A 23,406-nucleotide genomic window follows, 5' to 3' on the forward strand; every position below is an offset into this window, starting at 1 on the left:
TGGGACGAAGGAAATCGGGGATGCACAAGAGGCCAGAATTTGAGGAGTGCAGAGTTCTCGACGGGTTGTAAAGCTGGAGGAGGCTGTAGAAAGAGGAAATGTGTGACATAGAAACATAGAAAATAGGAGCAGGAGCAAGCCATTCGGCCCTTCGAGCCTGCACCACTATTCAATATGATCATGGCCGATCATGCAACTTTAGTACCCCACTCCTGCTTTCGCTCCATACCCCCTGATCCCTTTAGCCTTAAGGGCCAGATCTAACTCCCTCTTGAATATATCCAACGAACTGGACTACACTTGAGCTGAGCGTGTGTGTATGCAGGAAAGGAAGAGGGGGAAGAGTGTGGCCAACAGTAGAATTCTGCTGGTGACACGAAACCTCTCAATCGGCACAGTCAAAGAACACTGCACACTTGTACACTCAGTAGTAACGGTGCCAAAAGGCCCCTGTGTAACCTCACTCCGCTCACCAGGTTTCTGCTCAATTTTTGTTTTTCAGCACGAGCAGACCCCCACAGCAGGCCCGAGGAGGTGGATGAGAATCTGCATTGCTGGCTCCAGTCTGCATATTCGCAAGGCGACTGCGGTGAGAGGCTGGAGGTGAACAGACAGAGCATCAATGCAGGAAAGGCTGAAGCCAGGCACTGCGACTCTATATCAGCTCGGCACGCACTTGCATGTAAAATGTCGGAGGGAAACGCAGATCTGGCAATGGAGAAGTTGAGGGCAGCTACCCAGCCCCGTTACCTATATCCGTCTCAAGCTGACCCACTGTTTCAGAAGCTGATTAGTAACAGTGGACAGTACGATTCCTCGTGCATGGAGGCTGAGAGGAAGCCCAGGGAGGCCCTGGAATCCGACTTCAAGGATTTTGCTACAGCGAATGAGCTTGATCATTCTTCAGGGTTTGGGAAGGGCACATCTTTTGGCTCCTCTGACGCCAGCATGTTCTTGGCAGCAATGGCCCACCAAAACCATTCGGGAAGGAGGGACGCGTGCAGCAGACCTGAGAACCAAGAGCAGGCGAAAGCGGGCTTACTTCCAGGTTCTTTGGACTGCCGAGCCTCCTCAGTTAATCTGGGCCATTCACGGGAAACTGAAAAGGGTTTGCTCAATGCCTTTCAAGGTTTAACAAAAAACACTGCCAGTGGCTCACTAACAAACTCGTCTGCGTGCCGGCCCCAATTGGAATTGCCCAGCAAAGACACTGGGTACGAGTCCCAAGACGACATTGGAATCGCCCAGCTGGATCCACCTGGACCACTGCTTTCTGGACTGAATGACCTCGAGCCTCCCGGCCCTTTGCGCTCCTGGGAATTTCCAATGGGGGAGCCCCAATTGTATCCAATGTTTCCCTACCCGAATGCACCAGCCTATCTTCCTCCATACTCTTTTGCTGTCCCGCACTACAGAAACCAGCAGGCTTTGCAACAGCTGCAAATCCCATGTAAGTAAATAATTTGCCTTGTTTAGAGTTTAACTACAGGTGCAGTTGTTAACTATTTTTCGTTGCACAGAATTATATCGAATGTGCAGCACAGAAACAGGCCATTTGCTCCAACAGGTCTGTTTATGCTCCGCACGAGCCTCTTTCCACCCCTCCTCCTCCTCTATCCCGAGCAGTATAAACTTCAGTTCCTTTCTCCCTCATGTCTTTATCTAGCTTCCCCCTAAATGTTCTGCAATTAAATAAATTCACAAGAAACTTATGGGTGAGTAAGGCTATTGAGCCCATCTTAATTCATCCATCCAGACTAAGCCTACAGTGTCCCCTTGTTGTATCTAGTTGTTTCTGAAATAATCCAAGGGTTTCTCTTCCACCACTCTGCCCAGTTCAGTACGAGTGTTGATCACTCTCTGATCGACCTTCTGATGTCAGACCCAAAGTTACCTTTCACCAGTTTGACTTGTATGTCCGCTTAACCTTCATAAAGGAGCATCAGACCCGGAAGAGATAAGGCTGAAAACGTGTTAAATTTATCTTTTAACTGTTTCCTTGTGGGTCAAAAAGAGCAGGAGTGCTAACCATCACCACCGCAACTTGCCTGATGCCCGAGGACCATTCCCACGGGTCCCTGGCCAGGGTCTCCTGTCTGACTATCGCCTACTGGCCGACCTCTCATCATTGGCGCCGAGTAGGTTTGGGAGTTGGTCCTGGTATATTTAAATGAGACCCAGGAGCTAATTTTTTTTAAATTCATTCACTGGATGTGGGAGTCGCTGGCAAGGCCAGCATTTATTGCCCGTTCCTAATTGCCCCTGAGAAGGTGGTGGTGAGCCACCTTCTTGAACCGCTGCAGTCCGTGTGGTGAAGGTACTCCCACAGTGCTGTTCGGAAGGGAGTTCCATGATTTTGACCCAGCGACAGTGCAGGAACGGCGATATATTTTCAAGTCAGGATCGTGTTCCCATGCACCTGCTCCCCTTGTCCTTCTAGGTGTTAGAGGACACGGGTTTGGGAGATGTTGACGAAGAAGCCTTGGCAAGTTGCTGCAGTGCATTTTGTCGATGGTACACACTGCAGCCACGGTGCGCCGGTGGTGGAGGGAGTGAATGTTGAAGGCGGTGGATGGGCTGCCAATCAAACAAGCTACTTTATTCTGGATGGTGTCGAGCTTCTTGAGTGTTGTTGCAGCTGCACTCATCCAGGCAAGTGGAGCGTATTCCATCACACTCCTGACTTGTGCCTTGTAGATGGTGGAAAGGCTTTGGGGAGTCAGGCGGTGAATCACTCGCTGCTGAAAATGACCCATGCCTCATGTCAGCGAGCCTGATGCTCACCCCAGCATGTTCGCCCCTTGCCCACAGGTACAATCAGGGCTTCTGTTTCCATTCACTCTGTCCCATCCCTTCATAATTTTAAACACCTCCACCATATCACCCCATAATCTGCTCTGTTTGAATAAAAAAACAGCCTCAATTTCTGACATCTTTCTTCATGTTTCTATTTCATGTGTGCCTTCTGTTGCCTCGGCCCTGAGCGCTGGAATTCCCTGCCTAAACCTCTCATAGAAACATAGAAAATAGGTGCCGGAGTAGGCCATTCGGCCCTTCGAGCCTGCACCGCCATTCAATAAGTTCATGGCTGAACATGCAACTTCAGTACCCCATTCCTGCTTTCTCCCCATACCCCTTGATCCCCCTAGTAGTAAGGACTATATCCAACTCCTTTTTGAACACATTTAGTGAATTGGCCTCAACAACTTTCTGTGGTAGAGAATTCCACAGGTTCACCACTCTCTGGGTGAAGAAGTTTCTCCTCATCTCGATCCTAAATGGCTTATCCCTTATCCTTAGACTGTGACCCCTGGTTCTGGACTTCTGCCTCTCTACCTCTCTCTCCTCCTTCAAGACATTCCTTAAAACCTACCTCATTGACCAAGCTTTGGGTCACCAGTTCTAATTTCGCCTTATCCAATGTTTTATCTCATAATACTCCTGTGAGGCACCTTGGGATGTTTCACTATGTTAAAGGTGCTATATAAATACAAGTTATTGTTTGTATTTCCTCATAACAGGGCGGCATCCTAATGAATCTGTGCTGTACCCTCTCTATTGCCCCATCATCCATTCCGTAGTGTGGAGCCCAAAACTACACACACTGCTCCAATTGCAGTCATACTATTTGAAATACTGTTACATTTCACCTTTTATATTCTGTACCTTTTCCTGTAAAACCTTGTATGCCATTAGCTTTCTTTATAGCCTTGACAAGAATGCCACAGGATCTGTTCAAAGCTAAGGGTTGGAAGCTCAAGGAAAGCAATGAGTATAGTGACAAGCAAAAACTTAAAATCCATTAGTGCTGAAAAGCACATCCGGTAAGTGAGGAACTTGCAAGGCCACTTGGGTTAGAGATGAAAGAGCAAGGCGTCCTGGCAGAAAAAGCTCAACATAAAGAAACGAAAATCGCTAAAAATGTGAATAAAGAAGTTATAGGCATAAGAGCCCTGATTTTGTGAATCAGACTAAAATAGGATAGTGCCCTCAGGCCAGTTGTGGGAAATGTTGTGACGGGAGTCCCTCTCCCTAATTTGAATTATCCCGCGGCGTATGAATAGCTTGCCCAGAAAGGTTGGCCTGTCGCACACTTGGCCAAGGTGTGGAGAAAGTGGGGGTGCAGCAGCTCTTAAAGGGCTGCAGCTGGCCATGAAAGGGGAAGTTGTGTTGGCGACAGACAATTGGGCCAATTGTTCACGATGGTACAACGGGGATATGTGGGCAACACTCCTCCTTTTGAAGCTGAAGGGTTGATGGTCCTGCTGCTGGAGGTGCTTTAAAGGCGGCTGGCCCTATTTGGGGCTGAAGCCCACCCTCCAGTAAAAGCACAGGTTCCAGAGGCATGGAGAGAGGGTGCAGTCAATGCCATCATGCAGGTCTACCCGGCTATAAGTTTGCTGGTATGAGGGGGAATGTGAAGCTAACAGCGGCCTTTGCTTTTTGGACCACAAATTGCTGTGGGACTCACCACGCATGGCACAAACCTAAGCTGGGAACTCCTGCACCCACTGGGTAGTACCATTTAACCATGGCCCCTTTGCATGCATGTTTTCATTGTTCCTAAGCTGCGTGGTACACTTTTCTCAGTACCAGTCAAGGAAGAGCAAGAAAGTGCTGAGCCACCCAAGCTAACTTGCACCTCTGATGTTTGAGGGTGGTGAGGGGGGGAGGTGCTGGTTCTCGGTGGATACTGAGATTAACCACGGTCTCGTAAGAGTCATCCACCCATTGTTTCTTCTTCAGATACTACATAGAACGTACAGCACAGAAACAGTTTATTCGGCCCAGCTGGTCTGTGTGTGAATGTTCCACACAAGCCTCCGCTCACCCTACTTCATCTACCCCTATCAGCATAACCTCCTATTCCTTTCGCCCTCATGTGTTTATCCAGCTTCCCCTTAAATGCATCTGTCCTATTCGCCTCAACTACACCCTGTGGTAGCAAGTTCCACATCTCTAATCTCCAATCACTCTCTAGGTAAAGAAGATTCTCCTGAATTCCTTATTGAATTTATTAGTCACTATCTTATATTTACGGTCCCTAGTTTTGGAATCCCCCAGAAGTGAAACCATCTTCTCCACGTCTACCCTATCAAACCCTTTCATAAAGTTCTCTATTAGGTCAATAAATCACGGCCAACACTTTGCAATGGAGGGAACCCATCCCCCCGCGCAAACACGAGAAAGCCTGATGTGGTGGATTATCATCATCATAGACAGTCCCTCGAAATCGAGGAAGACTTGCTTCCACTCGAATAGTGAGTTCTCAGGTGACTGTACAGTCCAATGTGGGAATTACAGTCTCTGTAATAGGTGGGACAGACAGTGGTTGAAGGAAAGGGTGGGTGGGGAGTCTGGTTTGCCGCACGCTCCTTCCGCTGTCTGCACTTGTTTTCTGCATGATCTCGGTGACGAGACTCGAGGTGCTCAACACGTTCCCGGATACTTTTCCTCCACTCAGGGCGGTCTTGGGCCAGGGATTCCCAGATCCCTGTCCTGAGTCCCTAAGGACGACAAACTGATCCTCCTCGGCGACTTCAATGCCAGAGTCGGTAAGGACACAGACCTCTGGGGAGGTGTGATCGGCAGAGAGGGAGTAGGGAAAAGCAACTCTAGCGGTACCCTGCTCCTGACAACCTAGAACACAACCTTGTCATCACCAACACCTTGTTCCATCAGAGGGACAAGTACAAGGCATCATGGCAACACCCTCGCTCCAAGCACTGGCACCTGCCCGACTACATCCTCGTCCGAGCGAGGGATCGCAAAGACGTGTGCATCACCTGCGCCATGACAGGAGCCGACGACTGCTGGACAGACCACTGCCTAATCTGCTCTGTTATTAGCATTAATATAGCCCCAAAGCAGCGACGGCAACAGAAACGATGCCACAGAAAAATCAATGGCGGGTACTCAAAGACCTATACAGCCAGCGCCTCAGTGCCAACCTGGTGATCCTCGATGACCTCGAGACGCAGAGTGCCCACAGCACCTGGTCTGCCCTCAAGGCCTCCATATCCAGCGCCTGCGAAGAGACGCTCGGTCACTCGTGGTGGATATCCCCACGGTGGCCAGGAAGGATCCAGTTGTATAGGAGTTTAACGCCAGGCAGCAGGGCGAACCAGAAGAGCCAGTGCACACTTGTTATCAGAGAAAAATCAGAAGAAATGATAAAAAGCTCAAGACAGTAAAGAAAAATAAATTTTTTAGAAGAGAAATTTTAAGAACGTACAGGAAGAAGGGCCTGCCTTAGAACAAGGGCGGTGAGATTGCACTGTGTGGCTTTACTGACAAAATACCTCCATATGAAATTCCTCCATGGGCAATTTTATCAAAGGTGTTAACCTGTTTAGAATAGATATAAATAAAGCACTTGCAGCTTCGTTAAAATAAGCGGAGGAACTTCGGATGAGTTAGCATTGGTCTTCAATATCACACCGTTCAATTTTGCTCCGCGAGAATCATGGCTTGAACAACAAGAACAACAAGAACAACTTGGGCAAGATTTTCGGTTCTGGTCATTTCGGGACGGTAATGGCGGCCGGGCGGTAAAGTTTGCGCCAGGAAATGGTTTGTGAGTGCAGCCACAAGATTTACCAGCTGGACCCTGAGTGTGGAGCGGAGCACTAAGGGAGGCGTTCCACATCTCTTTTAGGGCTCAAGGCCGGCTGAGCAACTGAAAATCCATTACTAAAGAGTGCCCTAAGAGAGGATTACGTAGGGAAAAAAAAATCTTCACAAAAAACACTAAAAACATTTCCAATACCTTGCCCACCACATTAGCATAAATCGCAAAGATAAAAATAAACAAAACAATCAAACTTACCTCACTCATTAGTTACTTAGCTCACCACCGCCGGGACAGCTCCAGGTGGTCTCACTACAGCGTGCTACAGGGCGCTGGAAGGTCGGCAAAAATAGAAGCACTGTGGAAACCGGGGGTGTTGCACACCTGATTGACGCTCCCAGGCGGTGCTGCTCAGCAGCCGCGCAAAACCGCCAACTAAGTTCCCGGCGGATTGCTAGGAGCTGGCTGCCCACCCGGAAACCATGTTCATACGGATTATTTTTCCCTCAATCTGTTTCAGCGAATATACTGACACACGAACACCTTGTTGCCTTTTCTGTTAAAGACCTTTATTGAAGATTCTCCGGCCGGGACTTGTCAAGACAAAGGAACACTACTCTCTGTCAGAGCTTGTTCACCTTCCTCTGGACAAGCCCCTTTACAGCGCGAAAACACAGCAGTTATACATTTTCAAAACATAACACATTTGATTAGCACTTGGTCTATCCACTCCCTTTCTTCCTCCCCCCCCCCCGAGTATGTTCAATGGCAGGCGAGGAAGTCTCCTAATTAGGGCTGACCCCAAGGTCAGTTTGTTTATAGCTTCGTTAAATTATCCTTCCTTATCAGTAAAAACCATTACGTTACCCTCTCCTATCCGTGATTGCTTTTTCTTTCCCGTGACCCGTGTTTAACCTCAACTCTCAGTAACCCCTTTTTTTCTGTCGATTCTGAAATTGTCTGCATCTTGACATTTCTTGAGCTATTTTCCCATGATTCCCTATCTCCATCCCTCTGCCACATTCACAATCCTTCTGTACACATTCTCAACCATTCCCACCGTCATTACCGCAACTCCGGGGCGCGAACAGAGGCAGCAACATAGCGAAAATCCAGACCCTATAGTGCCTTTAATGTAATAAAACATCCCATGGCGCTTCATCATAAATTGACATCGAGCCACATAAGGAGAAATTAGGACAATAGGTAGGTTTTAAGCAGCGTCTTAAAGGAGAAAAGAGAGTTTTAGGCAGGGAGTTCCAGAGCTTGGGGCCTAGACAGCAGAAGGCATGGCCACCAATGGTTGAGCGATTATAATCAGGGATACTCAATAGGGCAGAATCTGAGGAGCGTAGACATCTCGGGGAGGTTGTGGGGCTGCAGGAGATTACAAAGATAGGGAGGGGTGAAGCCATGGAAGGATTTGAAAACAAGGATGAGAATTTTGAAATCGAGGCGTTGTTTAACCGGAAGCCAATGTAGGTCAGCGAGCACAGCGGTGATGGGTAAGCGGGACTTGGTGCAAGTTAGGACACGGGCAGCCGAGTTTTGGGTGATTTCAAGCTTATGTAGGATAGAACATGAGAGGCCAACCAGGAGTGCGTTGGAATAGTGTAGTCTAGAGGTAACAAAGATAGAAACATAGAAAATAGGTGCAGGAGTAGGCCATTCAGCCCTTCTAGCCTGCACCGCCATTCAATGAGTTCATGGCTGAACATGCAACTTCAGTACCCCATTCCTGCTTTCTCGCCATACCCCTTGATCCCCCTAGTAGTAAGGACTTCATCTAACTCCTTTTTGAATATATTTAGTGAATTGGCCTCAACAACTTTCTGTGGTAGAGAATTCCACAGGTTCACCACTCTCTGGGTGAAGAAATTCCTCCTCATCTCGGTCCTAAATGGCTTCCCCCTTATCCTTAGACTGTGTCCCCTGGTTCTGGACTTCCCCAACATTGGGAACATTCTTCCTGCATCTAACCTGTCTAACCCCGTCAGAATTTTAAACGTTTCTATGAGGTCCCCTCTCATTCTTCTGAACTCCAGTGAATACAAGCCCAGTTGATCCAGTCTTTCTTGATAGGTCAGTCCCGCCATCCCGGGAATCAGTCTGGTGAACCTTCGCTGCACTCCCTCAATAGCAAGAATGTCCTTCCTCAGGTTAGGAGACCAAAACTGTACACAATACTCCAGGTGTGGCCTCACCAAGGCCCTGTACAACTGTAGCAACACCTCCCTGCCCCTGTACTCAAATCCCCTCGCTATGAAGGCCAACATGCCATTTGCTTTCTTAACCGCCTGCTGTACCTGCATGCCAACCTCAATGACTGATGTACCATGACACCCAGGTCTCTTTGCACCTCCCCTTTTCCTAATCTGTCACCATTCAGATAATAGTCTGTCTCTCTGTTTTTACCACCAAAGTGGATAACCTCACATTTATCCACATTATACTTCATCTGCCATGCATTTGCCCACTCACCTAACCTATCCAAGTCGCTCTGCAGCCTCACAGCATCCTCCTCGCAGCTCACACTGCCACCCAGCTTAGTGTCATCCGCAAATTTGGAGATACTACATTTAATCCCCTCATCTAAATCATTAATGTACAGTGTGAACAGCTGGGGCCCCAGCACAGAACCTTTATGAATCTTTGGACCTGAAATAACAGAGAGAGCAGAGTGCAGGTGGAATTCCTTCTTCTAACAAATATAGTAAAAGACGAGACGCATGACATTGCGGGACAAGCAGCTTTGCGTCTGAGGATGTGATTTTTTTTAGTGAATTGTTAATTATGGAGGAAAACAGCCATTCTCCCATTTGTCATTAAAACAGAATTTTAATCGAAAATTTAATAGAAATTTAAATATTTAATTCCTTTTGCCAGTAATCTGCGAGTAACCTGTTAATAAAATAAACTTACTGAATTAGTTATAGGTTAACTGGAAATCTCATAGAATGATAGACTGATATAGCACAGAAGGAGGCCATTCGGCCCATCGTGACTGTACCGGCTCTGTGAAAGAGCGATCCATTTAGTCCCACTCCCCGCTCTTTCCCCATTACCTTGCAAACTTTTCCTTTTCAAGTATTTATCCAATTGCCTTTTGAAACATTGTTATTTCTCTTTCCATCACACTTTCAGGCAGTGCATTCCAGAGAATAATTTTTTAATGCGCAAAAATAATTTCCTCATGTCGCCTCTGGTTCTTCTGCCAATTACCTTAAATCTGTGACCTCTGGTTACTGATCATTCTGCCACTGGAAACAGTTCCTCTCTGTACTTTTGCTGCAGAGAAACTACTTTTATTAAGTTTGTATGAAGGCAGTTATGCCACAGTGCCACAAGTCTGTGCTCTTATGCTTCGGATCATAATGCAGCTACAAACGCTTTAGCAGTCTTATCTACCGGAAACATCTACAGCTACAATGATAGATTAACTGGCGACCAGGTCTGATTTATTGATTAGCTTGCTGGGTCATGACATGTGATGGCAGACGGTGTATGAGAGAATTAATTACTGTGCTTTTGAGGAGGCGTTAAACCGACATACCGGCTTGCTTAATCCTGTGGTTCAGCTGCACCTACCAACACTCTTTATGAAACACGAAGCACACCTCCCATTCCAACACCGCCACTAGTGCACCAGCGCAGCCTTTGGTCGCCTGAGGAAGAGAGTGTTTGAAGACCAGGCCTCAAATCTGGCACTAAGCTTATGGTCTAGGGGCAGTAGTGATACCCGCCCTCCTATATTGCTCAGAGACGTGGACCATATACAGCAGACACCTCAAATCGCTGGAGAAGTACCACCAGCGCTGCCTTCGCAAGATCCTGCAAATCCACTGGGAGGATAGACGCACCAACGTCAGTGTTCTCGCTCAGGCCAATGTCCCCAGCATCGAAGCACTGACCACACTCGACCAGCTCCAATGGGAGGGCCACATCATCCGCATGCCCGACACGAGACTCCCTAACCAAGCGATCTACTCTAAACTCCTACACGGCAAGCGAGCTCCAGGTGGGCAGAGGAAATGTTTCAAGGACACCCTCAAAGCCTCCTTGATAAAGTGCAACATCCCCACCAACACCTGGGAATCCCTGGCCCAAGACCGCCCAAAATGGAGGAAAAGCATCCGAGAGGGCACTGAGCACCTCGAGTCTCGTCGCCGAGAGCATGCAGAAATCAAGCGCAGGCAGCGGAAGGAGCGTGCAGCAAACCAGGCTCCCCGCCCACGCTTTCCTTCAACCACTGTCTGCCCCACATGTTACAGAGACTGTAATTCCCGTATTGGACTGTATAGTTAGCTGAGAACTCACTTTTAGTGTGGAAGCAAGTCTTCCTCAATTCTGAGAGACTGCCTATAATAATGATGACTCAGTTATTCGCATTAGAGAATTATTTGTTGTGCTTTCGAGGAAACATTAAACTGACATACTGCCTTGCTTAATTCTCTGGTTGTGCTGTACCTTAAAGATCTTGTCAAACTATTTGACAAAAAGCAGGGAGTTTCCCAATATCCTAGCCAATAATTTGTCCTCAACTGACACCACCAATCCCTCCCTTCTGCACCACTCCTCAAGTATTCATCTGAGCTATCCTGCGATTCCGACTCTGACTAGCACGTGGCACTGGTAGCAATCCTGAGATTACTACTTTTGAGGTACTACTTTTTAATTTAGCTCCTAAATCCCTAAATTTGTCTTGTAGGACCTCATTCCGTTTTTTACCTATATCGTTGGTACCTATATGCACCACAACAACTGGCTGTTTACCCTCCCTCTTCAAAATGTCCTGCACCCGCTCCGAGACATCCTTGACCCTTGCACCAGGGAAGCAACATACCACCTGGAGTACTGCATGCAGTTTTGGTCACCTTACTTAAGGAAGGATATACTAGCTTTGGAGGGGGTACAGAGACGATTCACTAGGCTGATTCCGGAGATGAGGGGGTTACCTTATGATGATAGATTGAGTAGACTGGGTCTTTACTCATTGGAGTTCAGAAGGATGAGGGGTGATCTTCTGGAAGCATTTAAAATAATGAAAGGGATAGACAAGATAGAGGCAGAGAGGTTGTTTCCACTGGTCAGGGAGACTAGAACTAGGGGGCACAGCCTCAAAATACGGGGGAGCCAATTTAAAACTGAGTTGAGAAGGAATTTCTTCTCCCAGAGGGTTGTGAATCTGATAAATTCTTTATCAGATTTATTGGCCTTCAATCCCATCAATTTCCCGAACACGATTTCCCGCCTAATAAGGATTTCCTTCATTTCCTCCTTCTCACTGGACCCTCGGTTCCTTAGTATTTCCGGAAGGTTATTTGTGTCTTCCTTTGTAAAGACAGAACCAAAGTATTTGTTTAACTGGTCCGCCATTTCATTGTTCCGCATTATAACTTCACCTGACTCTGACTGCAAGGGACCCACGTTTGTCTTCACTAATCTTTTTCTCTTCACATATCTATAGAAGCTTTTGCAGTCAGTTTTTATGTTCCCAGCAAGCTTTCTCTCATACTCTATATTGCCCCTCCTAATTGAACCCTTTGTCCTCCTCCGCTGCATTATAACATTCTCCCAGTTCTCAGATTTGCTGCTTTTTCTGGCCAATTTATATGCCAATTCCTTGGATTTAACACTCTCCTTAATTTCCCTTGTTAGCCACGGTTGAGCCACCTTCCCTGTTTTATTTTTACTCCAGACAGGGATGTACAATTGTTGAAGTTCATCCATGTGATCTTTAAATGTTTGCCATTGCCTATCCACCGTCAACCCTTTAAGTATCACTCGCCAGTCTATTCTAGCCAATTCACGTCTCATATCATCGAAGTTACCTTTCCTTAAGTTCAGGACGCTAGTCTCTGAATTAACTGTGTCACTCTCCATCTTAATAAAGAATTCTACCATATTATGGTCACTCTTCCCCAAGGGGCCTCGCACAACAAGATTGCTAATTAGTCTTTTCTCATTACACATCACCCAGTCTAGGATGGCCAGTCCTCTAGTTGGCTCTTTGACATATTGGTCTAGAAAACCATCCCCAATACATCACTCCAGGAAATCCTCCTCCACCGCATTACTACCAGTTTGGTTAGCCCAATCAATATGTAGATTAAAGTCGCCCATGATAACTGCTGTATCTTTATTGCATGAATCTCTAATTTCGTGTTTGATGCTGTCCCCAACCACACTATTACTGTTTGGTGGTGTGTACACAACTCCCACAAGTGTTTTCTGTCCTTTGGTATTCCGTAGCTCCACCCATACCGATTCCACATCATCCAAGCTAATGTCCTTCCTTACTATTGCATTAATTTCCTCTTTAACCAGCAACGCCACCCATCTCCTTTTCCTTTCTGTCTATCCTTCCTAAATGTCGAATACCCCTGGATGTTGAGTTCCCAGCCTTGGTCACCCTGCAGCCATGTCTCCGTGATGCCAATTACATCATATCCATTAACTGCTATCTGCACAGTTAATTCATCCACATTATTGCAAATACTCCTCGCATTGAGGCACAGAGCCTTCAGGCTTGTCTTTTTAACACCCTTTGCCCCTTTCGAATTTTGCTGTAATGTGGCTCTTTTTGCTTTTTACCTTGGGGTTTCTCTGCCCTCCTCTTTTTCCTGCCCTCCTGTGCAGCGTAGTCATTCAAGGTGCCATGAACTTGGCTTCTGCTGCTCTCCCGTGATGAGTCATCCCCTTCAACAGTACCCAAAGCGGTGTATCTGTTTTGCAGCGGGATGACCGCAGGGGACCCCTGCACTACCTTCCTTCCACTGCTCTTCCTGTTGGTCACCCATCCCCTATCTGGCTGTGTAACCTTTACCTGCGGTAAGACCAACTTTCTAAACGTGCTGTTCACGTCATCCTCAGCATCGCGGATGATCCAGAGTAAATCCACCCGCAGCTCCAGTGCCGCAATGCGGTCTGTCAGGTGCTGCAGGCGAATACACTTCCCGCACATGTAGTCGTCAGGGACCCTGGAAACGTCCCTGACTTCCCACATAGCACAGGAGGAGCATGACACGTGTCCGAGCTGTCCTGCCATTACTTAACCCTTAGATTAACTTGGCAACAATAATGCTAAAGGTTACTTACTGCGAAAGAAAAGAAAAAAAAACTACTCACCAATCACTTACCCCCTTGGCTGTGACGTCACCTTTCATAGAAACATAGAAAATAGGTGCAGGAGTAGGCCATTCAGTCCTTCTAGCCTGCACCACCATTCAATGAGTTCATGGCTGAACGTGCAATTTCAGTACCCCATTCCTGCTTTCTCACCATACCCCTTGATCCCCCTAGTAGTAAGGACTACATCTAACTCCTTTTTGAATATATTTAGTCAATTGGCCTCAACTACTTTCTGTGGTAGAGAATTCCACAGATTCACCACTCTCTGGGTGAAGAAGTTTCTCCTCATCTAGGTCCTAAATGGCTTACCCCTTATACTTAGTCTGTGACCCCTGGTTCTGGACTTCCCCAACATTGGGAACATTCTTCCTGCATCTAACGTGTCTAAATTTAGAGAATTATTTGTTGTGCTTTCGAGGAAACATTAAACCAACATACCGCCTTGCTTAATTCTGTGGTTCTGCTGCACCTTAAAGATCTTGTCAAACTACTTGACAAAAAGCAGAGAGTTTCCCAATATCATGGCCAATAATTTGTCCTCAATTGACACCATCAACTTTGATCAACTGAGGATTCAGCTCGTTGCCGATTATCAAACAGTAAGACGGAATCACATGGCAGATTGCGAGAGGGCATTGAGGGGTATGGAATTAGGGGAAATATAGCAAACTGGATTCAGCACTGTGTGCAGACTAGGCTCCACACTATAGGAAAAAGATTGAGGCTTTAGATAGAGGACAATGCAGATTCACTGAATGCTGCCTGGTATATGCCGTGTCAGCTGTGGCTCAGTGTGTAGCACTCTCGCCTCTTAAAGCTGAATTCCCTTCTACAACTATTTTAAAGAGTGGCAAAAGTGCCCCAGCACTAATACAAATGGGTGAGCAAGCCAGGGAAGGGGCACCCAGGGTCTCGCACGCAGCACTCCAGCTTTGTGCAGGGGGCCAACACTGCAGGAGAGGTCCTCCGCCCACAGGGGCCAGGAGGCCCTCCAGAAAGAACGATGTGGGACCACATCACCGAGGCCGTCACTGCCAGCAGTGTCGCCCCAACCACCTGGCTCCAGTGCCCAAAGAAGCTTCATGGCCTCAGACCAGGGGTCAAAGTCAGTGACTCCATCTTCAAAAGCAACCTCCTATCAACTGAATCACTAGCCTCACACACTGCACAAAGCACAAATCCCCCGGCCAATTATGGCTCAGAGACATGGACCATTTGCTGCAGACATCTCAAAGTGCTGGAGAAGTACCACCAACGTTGGCACCGCAAGTTCCTGCAAATCTATTGGGAGGATAGACGCACCAATGTTAGTATTCTCGCTCAGGCCAACGTCCCCAGCATCGAAGCACTGACCATGCTCGACCAGCCCTGTTGGGCGGGCCACGTCGTCTGCATGCCCGACACAAGACTCCCGAACCAAGCGCTCTACTCTAAACTCCTACACGGCAAGCGAGCCCCAGGTGGGCAGAGGAAATGTTTCAAGGACACACTCAAAGCCTCCTTGATAAAGTGCAACATCCCCACCGGCACCTGGGAATCCCTGGCCCAGGACCGCCCAAAATGGAGGAAGACATCCGGGAGGGCGCTGAGCACCTCGAGTCTCGTCGCTGAGAGCATGCAGAAATCAAGCGCAGACAGAGGAAGGAGCGTGTGCAAACCAGACGCCCCACCCACCCTTTCCTTCAACCACTGTCTGCCCCACATGTTACAGAGACTGTACAGTCACCTGAGAACTCACTTTTAGCGTGCAAGCAAGTCTTCCTCAATTCCGCGGGACTGCCTATAATGATTATGACTTAGTCCTTCGCATTAGAAACGTAGAAACATAGAAAATAGGTGCAGCAGTAGGCCATTCAGCCCTTCGAGCCTACACCACCATTCAATAAGATCATGGCTGATCGTTCACTTGAGTACCCCCTTCCTGCATTCTCCCCACAACCCTTGATCCCTTTAGCCGTAAGCGCCATATCTAACTCTGTCTTGAATATATCCAATGAACTGGCATCAACAACTCTCTGTGGTAGGGAATTCCACAGGTTAACAACTCTCTGAGTGAAGAAGTTTATTTTCATCTCAGTCCTAAATGGCTTACCCCTTATCCTTAGACTATGTCCCCTAGTTCTGGACTTCCCCAACATTAGGAACATTCTTCCTGCATCTAACCTGTCCAGTCCCATCAGAATTTTATATGTTTCTATGAGATCCCCTCTCATCCTTCTAAACTCCAGTGAATACAGGCCCAGTCGATCCAGTCTCTCCTCATATATCAGTCCTACTATCCCGGGAATCAGTCTGGTGAACCTTCTCTGCACTCCCTCAATAGCAAGAACGTCCTTCCTCAGATTAGGAGACCAAAACTCAACACAATATTCCAGGTGAGGCCTCACTAAGGCCCTGTACAATTGCAGTAAGATCTCCCTGCTCCTATACTCAGATCCCCTAGCTATGAAGGCCAACATACCATTTGCCTTCTTCACTGCCTGCTGTACCTGCATGCCAACTTTCAAAGACTGATGTACTATGACACCCAGGTCTCGTTGCACCTCCTCTTTTCCTAATCTGCCGCCATTCAGATAATATTCTGCCTTCGTGCTTTTGCCACCAAAGTGGATAACCTCACATTTATCCACATTATACTGCATCTGCCAATCGTTTGGCCACTCACCTAACCTGTCCAAGTCACCCTGCAGCCTTTTAGCGTCCTCCTCACAGCTCACACCGCCACCCAGCTTAGTGTCATCTGCAAACTTGGAGATATTACACTCAATTCCCTCATCCAAATCATTAATGTATATTGTAAATAGCTGGGGTCCCAGCACTGAGCCCTGCGGCACCCCACTAGTCACTGCCTGCCATTCTGAAAAGGACCCGTTTATCCCGACTCTCTGCTCCCTGTCTGCCAACCAGTTCTCTATCCACGTCAGTACATTACCCCCAATATCATGTGCTTTAATTTTGCACACCAATCTCTTCTGTGGGACCTTGTCAAAAGCCTTTTGAAAGTCCAAATACACCACATCCACCGGTTCTCCATTGTCCACTCTACCAGTTACATCCTCAAAAAATTCTCGAAGATTTGTCAAGCAGGATTTCTCTTTCATAAATCCATGCTGACTTAGACTGATCCCGTCACTGCTTTCCAAATATGTTGCTATTTTATCTTTAATAATTGATTCCAACATTTTCCCCACCACTGATGTCAGGCTAACCGGTCTATAATTACCCACCTTCTCTCTCCCTCCCTTCTTAAAAAGTGGTGTTACATACCTACCCTCCAGTTCATAGGAACCGATCCAGAGTCGATAGACTGTTGGAAAATGATCACCAATGCATCCACTATTTCCAAGGCTACTTCCTTAAGTACTCTGGAATGCAGCCCATCCGGCCCGGGGATTTATTGGCCTTCAATCCCATCAATTTCCCTAACACAATTTCCCGCCTAATAAGGATTTCCTTCATTTCCTCCTTCTCACTGGACCCTTGGTCCCTTAGTATTTTCGGAAGGTTATTTGTGTCTTCCTTCGTAAAGACAGATCCAAAGTATTTGTTTAACTGGTCCGCCATTTCATTGTTCCGCATTATAACTTCACCTGACTCTGACTGCAAGGGACCTACGTTTGTCTTCACTAATCTTTATCTCTTCACATATCTATAGAAGCTTTTGCAGTCAGTTTTTATGTTCCCAGCAAGCTTTCTCTCATACTCTATATTGCCCCTCCTAATTGAACCCTTTGTCCTCCTCCGCTGCATTATAACATTCTCCCAGTTCTCAGATTTGCTGCTTTTTCTGGCCAATTTATATGCCAATTCCTTGGATTTAACACTCCTTAATTTCCCTTGTTAGCCACGGTTGAGCCACCTTCCCTGTTTTATTTTTACTCCAGACAGGGATGTACAATTGTTGAAGTTCATCCATGTGATCTTTAAATGTTTGCCATTGCCTATCCACCGTCAACCCTTTAAGTATCACTCGCCAGTCTATTCTAGCCAATTCACGTCTCATATCATCAAAGTTACCTTTCCTTAAGTTCAGGACGCTAGTCTCTGAATTAACTGTGTCACTCTCCATCTTAATAAAGAATTCTACCATATTATGGTCACTCTTCCCCAAGGGGTCTCGCACAACAAGATTGCTAATTAGTCCTTTCTCATTACACATCACCCAGTCTAGGATGGCCAGTCCTCTAGTTGGCTCTTTGACATATTGGTCTAGAAAACCATCCCCAATACATCACTCCAGGAAATCCTCCTCCACCGCATTACTACCAGTTTGGTTAGCCCAATCAATATGTAGATTAAAGTCGCCCATGATAACTGCTGTACCTTTATTGCATGAATCTCTAATTTCGTGTTTGATGCTGTCCCCAACCACACTATTACTGTTTGGTGGTGTGTACACAACTCCCACTAGTGTTTTCTGTCCTTTGGTATTCCGTAGCTCCACCCATACCGATTCCACATCATCCAAGCTAATGTCCTTCCTTACTATTGCATTAATTTCCTCTTTAACCAGCAACGCCACCCATCTCCTTTTCCTTTCTGTCTATCCTTCCTAAATGTCGAATACCCCTGGATGTTGAGTTCCCAGCCTTGGTCACCCTGCAGCCATGTCTCCGTGATGCCAATTACATCATATCCATTAACTGCTATCTGCACAGTTAATTCATCCACATTATTGCAAATACTCCTCGCATTGAGGCACAGAGCCTTCAGGCTTGTCTTTTTAACACCCTTTGCCCCTTTCGAATTTTGCTGTAATGTGGCTCTTTTTGCTTTTTACCTTGGGGTTTCTCTGCCCTCCTCTTTTTCCTGCCCTCCTGTGCAGCGTAGTCATTCAAGGTGCCATAAACTTGACTTCTGCTGCTCTCCCGTGATGAGTCATCCCCTTCAACAGTACCCAAAGCGGTGTATCTGTTTTGCAGCGGGATGACCGCAGGGGACCCCTGCACTACCTTCCTTCCACTGCTCTTCCTGTTGGTCACCCATCACCTATCTGGCTGTGTAACCTTTACCTACGGTAAGACCAACTTTCTAAACGTGCTATTCACGTCATCCTCAGCATCGCGGATGATCCAGAGTAAATCCACCCGCAGCTCCAGTGCCGCAATGCGGTCTGTCAGGTGCTGCAGGCGAATACACTTCCCGCACATGTAGTCGTCAGGGACCCTGGAAACGTCGCTGACTTCCCACATAGCACAGGAGGAGCATAACACGTGTCCGAGTTGTCCTGCCATGACTTAACCCTTAGATTAACTTGGCAACAATAATGCTAAAGGTTACTTACTGCTAAAGAAAAGAAAAAGACAAACTACTCACCAATCACTTACCTCCTTGGCTGTGACGTCACCTTTCGATTTAGAGAATTATTTGTTGTGCTTTCGAGGAAACATTAAACCAACATACCGCCTTGCTTAATTCTGTGGTTCTGCTGCACTTTAAAGATCTTGTCAAACTATTTGACAAAAAGCAGAGAGTTTCCCAATATCCTGGCCAACAATTTGTCCTCGACTGACACCACCAAACCTTCGATCAACTGAGTATTCAGCTCATTGCCGGTTATCTAACAGTAACACGGAATCACATGGCAGATTGCGAGAGGGCATTGAGGGGTATGGAATTAGGGGAAATATAGCAAACTAGATTCAGCACTGTGTGCAGACTAGGCTCCACACTATAGGAAAAAGATTGAGGCTTTAGATAGAGGACAGTGCAGATTCACTGGAATGCTGCCTGGTATATGCCGTGTCAGCTGTGGCTCAGTGTGTAGCACTCTAGCCTTTGAGTCAGAAGGTTGTGGGTTTGAGTCCCACTCCTGAAACTGGAGCACAAAAATCTAGCTTGTCACTCCAGTGCAATGCTGAGGGAGCGCTGCACTGTCAGAGCTGCCGTCTTTCTGATGGCAAGTTAAACCGACGCCCTGTCTGCTCTCTCAGATGGATGTAAAAGATCCCATGGCACTAATTTGTGGAAAAGCAGGGGAGCTATCCTTGGTGTCTTGGCCAATATTTATCCTTCAATCAACATAACAAAAACGGATTATCTGGTCGTTGTCACATTGCTGTTTGTGGGATCTTGCTGTGCGCAAATTGGTTGATGGGTTTCCTACATTACAAGTGACTACACTTCAAAAAGTACTTCATTGGCTGAGAAGCGCTTTGAGACTTCCGTTGGTCGTGAAAGGCGCTATATTAACAGAGTCTTTCTTTAAAAGGAAAGATAAACATGAAGAATAAATAGATTTTCTTTCATTGGCTCAATGCAGAATACAAGGCAATATGATCAAAGTGTTTAAAATTATAAAGGGAGGCGTCAGTGTAGATAGAAGCAGATTGTTTTCAACAGTTGAGGAGTGAAGAACAAAGGGTTCATAGATACAAAATTAAATATAAGAGATTTAGAACAGAGGGCAGGAGAAACTATTTTACACAGAGAGTTGTGAGGCTCTGAAGTTCACTTCCAGGGTTGGTGGTTGAGGCAGAAAAACGATAACATTGAAGATTTGATTGGCTAGATGTATGAAGGAAAAGGGAACGAAAGGCTATGGGAGCAGGGTGGGTAAATTGATTGGGACTACTTGCTTGCGTGGGGAGTAAATGACAACCCAGACCGTTTGGGCCGAAAGGCCTGTTTACCTTCTGTATATAATTTCTGTAAGAAACATACTTCAGGTAGTTGTGGTACTAATTTTACTTCATTACAGCAAAGAAAGTTGTGAAGAGGTGTTCAGAATTATGAGACTTTTAATTAAGTAAAGACCTAAATTTAAAATCATTACCAAAAGCATAAAGGGAGGGGTTTGAAAAATGCTTCTTATGCAGAGGGTTGTTAGGACATGGAGGCCTAGAAATCTGTGAACGCCACAAAAGCTGCCGTGTCACCACAGGTGGGTGTGAATGGCCGCTGAAAATGGTGGCTCCGGCAGGACGGAAAAACTGGCGTTGGGGACTAATTAACATTAATCCAGCACTAATCTCACGGGGCACGTCTCGGCAGGAGGCCCCAATGTAACATGGCCCTGGTGTCATTGCAGCCCGAACAGCCTGCTCTTAAAGCAAGGTTGTCATTTCAGAAAGCAGTGTTGGTCTGTTAAAGAGGAACTGACTTCTACATAAGAACATGAGAAATAGGAGCAGGAGTAGGCCATTTGGCCCCTCAAAGCCTGCTCCGCCATTCAATAAGATCATGCCTGATCTGATCATGGTCTCAGCTCCACTTCCCTGCCCGCTCCCCAGAACCCTTTACTTCTGAAATGATAAAATAAAAATCAAGTAAAAATAGGCATGTTTTAGCCCTCACCGCTCAACTGACTTCTTAAAAAATTAACATGTAAAAGAATTCTTAAGCCGGGGTATTCAGCTCTTAAAACTGCATTCCCTTCCGCAACTAAGAAAAATGCCGAAAGTGCTTCAGCACTAACAGAAATGGCTCAGCACTAATACAAATGGGTGAGCAAGCCAGGGAAGGGGCACCCAGGGTCTCGCACGCAGCACTCCAGCTTTGTGCAGGGGGTCAACACTGCAGGAGAGGTCCTCCGCCCACAGGGGCCAGGAGGCCCTCCAGAAAGAACGATGTGGGACCACATCACCGAGGCCATCACTGCCAGCAGTGTCGCCCCCACCACCTGGCTCCAGTGACCAAAGAAGCTTCATGGCCTCAGACCAGGGGTCAAGGTCAGTGACTCCATCTTCAAAAGCCATCTCCTACCAACTGCACCACTAACCTCACACACTGCTCAATGCACGAATCCCCACCCCCCCCCTCCCCCCGGCTAATCACTCACCCACCAACAATCGTTACCAAACACGAGGTACACCTCCCATTCCTCGCTTCACCTCGTTCCCTTGGAGGAGACAGTGCTGGTCATTCTTGGCAGGGGCATGGCTGAGCCCTTGGTCAGCGGCGGGGCTAAAAGTATACAAGCTGCTGGTATCCTCATACGTTACCTTCCTTCTGGCATGCACCTCTTGCTTTCCTGCCCTCCCCTCACCACAACTCCACCCTTGTGCCTTCCTCATTTCACCAACCCAAGAAATTCAGCCTTCCCAGCCAACGGTTGACCAAGAAGAGCGAGAGGAGAATGAAGAAGAAGAAACACCACCACTCGATTTGACACTCCCAGCCACCAGCTCCTCAAGGTCGACCAGCAAGGACATTTGCAGTGTACCCCGCTGAAAGTCAGCAGCCTTCCACCAGCCATGATACAGCCACTGGGGTAGCACTGCGTAACATTAGTAGGATAGGCAAAGGCACGCACAAGGCAGTAAAAGGGACGTCTTGATGTGATATTGGATGGATAGATGTATAAAGCTAGATTGGAAAGTTTGCTTTGAGCTGGCTTTTCTTTCATCACTGTGGCCAAGAGGGTGCGGTGATGGTCAGTAACAGAGGAAAGGGAAGGTGTGGGACTACCGTTGAATGGGGAATTGGGGTTGTGGTCACTGGTACCGCAGGCCAATGATTCCATCCTGGATAACCTGGCCAGAAAGGGGCTGTCTGGGTTGCATCCTTTCTTCTGCTTCCTCCTCTTCCCTCTGCGAGTGGATGCTGTAAATCTGAAATGACAGCATAAAATGCTGGAAATACTCAGCAGGTCAGGCAGCATCTCGACTTGAGTCGTGAACTCTGTTTCCCTCTCCGCGGATGCTGCCTGACCTGCTGAGCGTTTGCAGCATTATCTGTCTCCCTGCACACATAAAAAAACTTTTAACATGTATTGCACCAAGCCACTCCTTCAATAAAAGTTTAAAAATCCAGTCCAAAAGCTTAAGTGGAAACTTACCTGAAAGTTGTGCGAATCCCTCACCAAAATGGCGGCCGCCGAGTCCCGCACTCGAGGGTGCTCGAGTGGTAGCCGCCATTTTGTGCCACGATTCCAGCGCTAAGGTAAGGAATTTACAGGCTGGAATGCCCTACCAGAAACAACTCCGTATGAAATGTATCCCAGGCTGTTAAGAGAAGTAAAAGAGGAAAGAGCAGAGGCTCTGACCATCATTTTCCAGTCCACTCTGGCTCCACGTGTGGTGCCAGAGGACTGGAGGACTGCTAATTTTGTACCTTTGTTTAAAAAGGGAGAAAGGGATAAACAGAGTAATTATAGGCCAGTCAGCCTAACCTCAGTGGTGGGAAAATTATTGGAAAAATCCTGAGGGACAGGATAAATCTTCATTTGGAATGACATGGATTAATCAAGAACAGTCAGCGTGGATTTGTTAAGGGAAGGTTGTGTCTAACTAACTTGATTGAATTTTCGAGGCGGTAACCAGGAGGTTGTACATATGATGTAGTGTATATGGATTTTAGCAAAGCTTTTGATAAGGTTCCACATGGCAGACTGGTCAAGAAAGTAATAGCCCATGGGATCCAGGACAAAGTGGCAAGTTCGATCCAAAATTGGCTCGGAAGCAGGAAACAAAGGGTAATGGTTGATGCGTGTTTTTGTGACTGGAAGGCTGTATCCAGTGGGGTGCCACAGGGCTCAGTGCTGGGTCCCTGGCTTTTTGTGGTATATATCGATGACTTGGACTTAAATGTTAGGGGTCTGATTAAGAAGTTTGCAGATTACACTAAAATAGGCTGTGTGGTTGATAATGAAGAAGAAAGCTGCGGATTGCAGGAAGATATCAATGTACTGGTCAGGTGGGTGGAACAGTGGCAAATGGAATTCAATCTGGATAAGTGTGAGGTAATGTATTTGGGGAGGTCTA

The 23,406-nt window shown here is 47.0% G+C and overlaps 1 protein-coding gene across 1 annotated transcript in view; it reads left to right on the top strand.

Annotated features, from left to right (window-relative positions):
• The window catches only part of LOC139267448 (E3 ubiquitin ligase TRAF3IP2-like), a 104,027-nt gene that overhangs the window by 29,482 nt on the left and 51,139 nt on the right, over nt 1–23,406 (top strand). The window contains exon 2 of the mRNA XM_070885790.1: nt 503–1,450. Within this exon, the coding sequence (XP_070741891.1) occupies nt 503–1,450 (948 nt within the window). The remainder of the gene's footprint in view (nt 1–502; nt 1,451–23,406) is intronic.

This window comes from Pristiophorus japonicus, chromosome 7, assembly GCF_044704955.1.
Source record: "Pristiophorus japonicus isolate sPriJap1 chromosome 7, sPriJap1.hap1, whole genome shotgun sequence".
Taxonomy (NCBI): Eukaryota; Metazoa; Chordata; class Chondrichthyes; family Pristiophoridae; genus Pristiophorus; species Pristiophorus japonicus.